Source organism: Poromitra crassiceps (genome assembly GCF_964638095.1).
Source record: "Poromitra crassiceps genome assembly, chromosome: 6".
NCBI classification, from domain to species: Eukaryota; Metazoa; Chordata; class Actinopteri; order Beryciformes; family Melamphaidae; genus Poromitra; species Poromitra crassiceps.
The window spans coordinates 15,539,472-15,545,471 of record NC_139627.1 but is presented as its reverse complement, the minus strand read 5'-3'; the positions used below and the strand labels follow the sequence as shown (position 1 = coordinate 15,545,471).

Below are 6,000 nucleotides of genomic sequence, written 5' to 3'. Positions count from 1 at the left end.
GCAGAGCAGAGCAGTGGAGAGCAGAGCAGAGCAGTGGAGAGCAGAGCAGAGCAGTGGAGAGCAGAGCAGAGCAGAGCAGAGCAGTGGAGAGCAGAGCAGAGCAGTGGAGAGCAGAGCAGAGCAGTGGAGAGCAGAGCAGAGCAGAGCAGTGGAGAGCAGAGCAGAGCAGTGGAGAGCAGAGCAGAGCAGTGGAGAGCAGAGCAGAGCAGTGGAGAGCAGAGCAGAGCAGTGGAGAGCAGAGCAGAGCATTAGAGAGCAGAGCAGAGCAGAGCAGAGCAGTGGAGAGCAGAGCAGAGCAGAGCAGAGCAGAGCAGTGGAGAGCAGAGCAGAGCAGAGCAGTGGAGAGCAGAGCAGAGCAGTGGAGAGCAGAGCAGAGCAGTGGAGAGCAGAGCAGCAGAGATGGGGCAGCATGAAAGGAGCAGAGAATAGTAGGAGAACATGTATTTGGAAGCTGAATAAGCAGTGTGAATGTCAATGTGTCATCAAGTCTGTTATGATGAATGCAGTCTGGCTTCAAGGCTTCTCACTCTACTGAGTCAGCTCTCCTTGCAGTCTGCAGAGGCCCTACTAAACACTGCTGAGGCCTCATCTCTCTCCTCTGTCCTGGTCCTCCTTGACCATGCCCAGACTGCTGAGGCCTCATCCCTCTCCTCTGTCCTGGTCCTCCTTGACCATGCCCAGACTGCTGAGGCCTCATCCCTCTCCTCTGTCCTGGTCCTCCTTGACCATGCCCAGACTGCTGAGGCCTCATCTCTCTCCTCTGTCCTGCTCCTCCTTGACCATGCCCAGAGCCCATCTACACACTCACTCACACTATCACACACATAACTGTGTTTATCACATCACTTTTTTGTATTTGAATTATTGTCTGTCATGTAATGTATATTTTGTCTTGGACCCCAGGAAGACTAGCTGTCGTCTAGCCAGCAACTAATCATTTTAATAAACTAATAATAAACTGTCTGCTGCTTTTGATACAGTTGTTCGACCCCCCTGCTAAATCATTGATTTAACTTGATAACACAATGAATACATTGTTTCTATATAATTTATATTTTAATTTACAAGTATACTTTTAATGAATTACTAGTGGCCTAAGTAACGACTTTCAACTCAGTGTCAACTGGCTACCAAAGTGACATACGCCTCAAGGTTTGCTGTGTTGCATTCTGAGATGCTTTCTGCTCACCAACGTTGTTGTTTTCACACCATCACCATCATTGTGTGAGATCAGCAGGTTCAGAACTCACACCAGTCCTTCTGGTGTGAACCACCCTGATCACGTGTGAGCTGCGGAACCAAACAGAATGTGAGTCCACATCATCAGTAGGCTAGTCTGGCACCAGCCGTGCCACGGTTTTGTCCTGACCAACAGTCCACAACCCAAAGATAGTCTGTCGTAGAAGACAAAAGACACCAGAAGATATTCACATGTTAAGGACCCGGAGCAAGAGATTTTTTCTTTCTTAAAAATGAGTCTGTCTCTCTCACTCGCAGTGGTTTGACTTTTGAAAACTACAGCCTATCAAAATGTGGACATCATCATGATGTGGGCGCATCAGGGTTTGGGTTCTGATCTGCATATCACAGTGGACTGAGTATTGGCCTTGGCGGGGGAGTGTGCACACTCTGGGTGCACTACTAGTTATTTTTTAGGGATGCTGAGATGACATTTAGGTGTGCCTGAGCACCACTAAAAAAAAAAGTCTAAAATCGCCAATGTTTGGCAATTAAGTTTCTGTTGATCGACTAATCAATCAACTAATCATTGCTGCTCTAGGTACATTTATGGATTTATTATCAGTAATACATAATTTCTACATTTCATTTCTCTATTCAAAATCTTTTTTAAAGGCAATTGTGAGATTTGCATACAAAAAAGGGCATTTCACGAATTTATTTGAATGATCACAAGTTGGCATAAGAAGAGTAAGAACAGTAAAACATGACCATACAAAACATGTATTAAGAGTTTTACTGACTTCATTTCCAAAATATATTCATCCAAATACATTATTCACACTTTCTGTTTCACTCCAATGACATCATCCAACTTTTACATCCATGTAGTGTTTACATCAAACTGATCCGGTCCCAACTGAAGAGCCTCACCCCAAAATGAGATAATCCAAATATTTGAATCTTGAAAAGTATCCTACAAAATTATTTCTGAGCATGAAACGTAAATCTCAATAGAAAAGGCAATTTAAAATGATTCCATTCCAGCAGAAGTATTCATCTGTATTGTTAAAATACAAAGTACTGAGCATCCGGTGACATCTCCCACAAAACAAACAGATATTAGACATTTTGATATGAAGCCCTTCACATAGACAACACATTTCAGTATTTATAAGTCATCTTTCTTTATTAAGTTCAGGTAAAGATGAGATTTTTTTTCAGCATGAAGGAAACTGGCATCTGTACTCTAAACATCAAAGAAACTATTGTTCTCTACGAGTGCAAATCCTTATTCTCGGGCGAAGACTCAAAGCGACCGACATCCCATAATGGCACCAAGGACCCGCTGTGTGTGTGACCTGATAGATACTGACTCACTGTGGCACACGGCAGCATAACGTGCAGAAAACTGACAGCAGAGGGCAGCAGAGGATGTCCGGTCTGAAAGTAGCATCTGTATTTGTAGTTATGAATTCTTTAGTGTGTGAGCACATACAGTACAGTAATTGTACAAAACAGGCAAAGGGGAAGAATTGACGCTCCAAATGAGCAGGTAGAGTAGAAAAGACCAAACTTAAAAAAAATAATTCAGTGATAAAAAAGAAAAACAAAAGAATACATTGAGATATTCACAGAATGAAGTGACACAAAAAGTACATATGGTATATATAATTGGCATTGTAAATAGAAGAGTGATCACTTGTAAATAAAGCAGCAGATATTATGAATCACTTTAGATTGATATAGTTAGAAACTCTGAGCCCTCGGACCTTCCTTCATCATCGACATACTCTCCCTGGCTGTGGAGAACATGACTGCTTCCCTCTCAGCAGAAGATCTGTGTCTCTTCCTCCTCTTTGCTCACACCACTTCTCTTTTATTCACTTCCACTCAAACATCTCACTTACTTACTGAGTCTGGTCAAAAGCATCGTGATCACGTGACCTCACAGGAAGTCTGGACTTCCAGGCGCCGGCAGCCATTTCCGGAAATGAGAATGTAACCGGCCAATCAGGGCCGCCGCTGGCAAAACAGAAATGGCCTCTCCCGAGCGGTAACATTAACGCAGCCTCATAAGTAAATAGACTCAATAGCAAACAAGAACAAGGATATGCACCAGCGGAATTTCTTGGCGGAAAAGACGTTTTCGGCGTTCTTTCCACTGGATTTGGCGACGCCGATTGGCTGAAGGAGTTGTCTGTCAGGGCAAGTACTCCCGCCCACTGAAATCGCTGTGAGCGGCTGGAGGTCCAGACTGATACGTCGAGCGAAACAGAATGTGAGGTCATGTGATCAGGATGGTTTACCAGAATGTGAGGTCATGTGATCAGGATGGTTTACCAGGCTATCACTTGCCTCCCTTGCCCTCTAGGGCTCTGCACAGCTCTGTTTGACATACAGACCACACAGAGTACACACCACTGTTTTCCTTCACTCTCTGTCCCATCCACACTTCACTTGCATGTAACTCTCTCGGCTCATTTATTTTCTCCCTTTTCTTACTTCGTGTGAGTTGAATAAAGTTATGAACATTTAGCATTTCTGGACTTCTGCTCTGTGGATCGCAGAGCGAGAGAGAGAGAGAGAGAGAGAGAGAGAGAGAGAGAGAGAGAGACTGAACACACTTATGCAACAGAAGATGAAAGCTGGAGTACGGTGCAGGATCACTCTGAGGACTCCTGGGGGCGTAAGAGAGCAGCAGCGGCCTCTGCATTGCGGTGCTGCCGCTCACGTCTCACGTGTAGTGTAGCTGATAGCAGACCTACAGCAGGGCTGATGTTGATGTAGTGTAGCTGATAGCAGACCTTCAGCAGGGCTGATGCTGATGTAGTGTAGCTGATAGCAGACCTACAGCAGGGCTGATGTTGATGTAGTGTAGCTGATAGCAGACCTTCAGCAGGGCTGATGCTGATGTAGTGTAGCTGATAGCAGACCTTCAGCAGGGCTGATGTTGATGTACTCAATACTGTACTCAATACTTTTAAGGTATCGGTACTGAAATAACCCAGCACCAAGTACTGTAGCATGGAAACATCTCCAGTCAAATGATACCTGCATTCCATTCTTTTTGTCCACGGATCTAGAAGGAAAAAACGACGACTACGGTACTTGTATGGTTTTGCTCGCAGCCAATCACCGCAAGCGTTCTTCGATTTAATGCGACGTGTGATTGGGCACACTACCGCAGAAGCTACAACCCATACAGTCTGTGGTGGTGAAGTCAAGCGCGGTGTATGTGACGGAGTTAAAAGATTGAATTAGAAAATAAATGAATGAATGAATGAATGAATGAATGAATGAATGAATGAATGAATGAATGAATGAATGAATGAATGAAGTAGAAAAGAAAGGTATGGAATGAAGTACTGTTTTGGTATCGGTATCACTTTAAACGTACTGGTATTGTATTTTTTTTAAACGATACCCAGCCCTACCTTTGACAGAGGGAGAGCATGGTTACAAAGATCATCTGTCCAGAGAATATCAGCACTCGGTACTGAGAGAGAGAGTTCATGTAAGACAAAACGTTCTGTGCTTCTGTGCATCAGTGCCGATGGGATTGAAGGATTACTTGACACCCGACACATTGGATCTCTGCATACACACACACACACACAATAAACACAGGTGCTTCCATACCTGGTCGCTATGAAATGTCTCTGTCCGTCATCGCCCCCTTTCAGATTTGGTACCCCACTTTTTAGCTAAGTGTAGCCAGTTTACAGAGGGGTTTGACGGGAGTCTGCTGGTCTTGGACGCGGGCCGACAGCGGGGCCTTTTTTCCAGAAGCTCAGACTCTGAGGAGGAAGTCCAGGCCGAGGGAGGCGGGGATGTGGAAGCTCAGACTCTGGTGAGGAAGTCCAGGCCGAGGGAGGCGGGGATGTGGATGGTCTCCAGGCTGAGAGCGGAGGGTGTGTACGGGAACAGCACGGGGAACGTGTGCTTGGTGTCTGCCAGCAGCTGCGGAGGACCGCTTCTCTCCTGGAGGCGATTCTGCGGACAGACACACATCTCGGTGAAATCAAATGTACATGTATCGCTTTAGACAACAATTAGAGAGAGAGAGAGAGAGAGAGAGAGGCTTGAATGTGTGAACCCCCCAACTGTGCTGTGTTACACGTCAAGTAAACAAAAATATCAAAAGAACTTCAATTTCTATTCTTGCACAAGATATATAAATTCAAGCATAAATTGAAAGCAACGACCCATGCTATATCTATTTTCAAAAACGTTCAAGGCCTTGATTGTCCCCCCTCAAATTCACAAACTTTCAGGGACCCATGGGAACGAACGCCTTTTAGAGCTTTACAATCAGCTGTTCCTACCTGGATATTTCGGATGAAGGACACGGTGACCCTTTCTTCAAACTCGTTCAGCGGCGTGTAGAGGTTGAGGATTTTCACGATCTGCAGCACGCGGGGGGAAAAGTGGTTAGCGCCATCTCACTTGCTGACTCGGTAATACGTTTGTAGTGAGGTACCTGTTGTAATACGCGTGTGTGTGTGTGTTTGTAGTGAGGTACCTGTTGTAATACGCGTGTGTGTGTGTGTTTGTAGTGAGGTACCTGTTGTAATACGTGTGTGTGTGTGTGTTTGTAGTGAGGTACCTGTTGTAATACGCGTGTGTGTGTGTGTGTGTGTTTGTAGTGAGGTACCTGTTGTAATACGTGTGTGTGTGTGTGTGTTTGTAGTGATGTACCTGTTGTAATACGTGTGTGTGTGTGTGTTTGTAGTGAGGTACCTGTTGTAATACGCGTGTGCTTGTGTGTTTGTAGTGAGGTACCTGTTGTAATACGCGTGTGTGTGTGTGTGTTTGTAG

At 45.0% G+C, this 6,000-nt stretch overlaps 1 protein-coding gene across 1 annotated transcript in view; it reads right to left on the bottom strand.

Moving 5' to 3' along the window:
- Positions 1–1,922: 1,922 nt before the first annotated feature.
- The window catches only part of myo5b (myosin VB), a 101,739-nt gene continuing 97,661 nt past the window's right edge, over positions 1,923–6,000 (bottom strand). Inside the window, exons 38-39 of the mRNA XM_083639363.1 lie at positions 5,508–5,588; positions 1,923–5,175 (exon numbers count right to left, since the gene is read on the bottom strand). Coding sequence (XP_083495489.1) covers positions 5,023–5,175; positions 5,508–5,588 — 234 coding nt within the window. The 3' untranslated portion in view covers positions 1,923–5,022. The remainder of the gene's footprint in view (positions 5,176–5,507; positions 5,589–6,000) is intronic.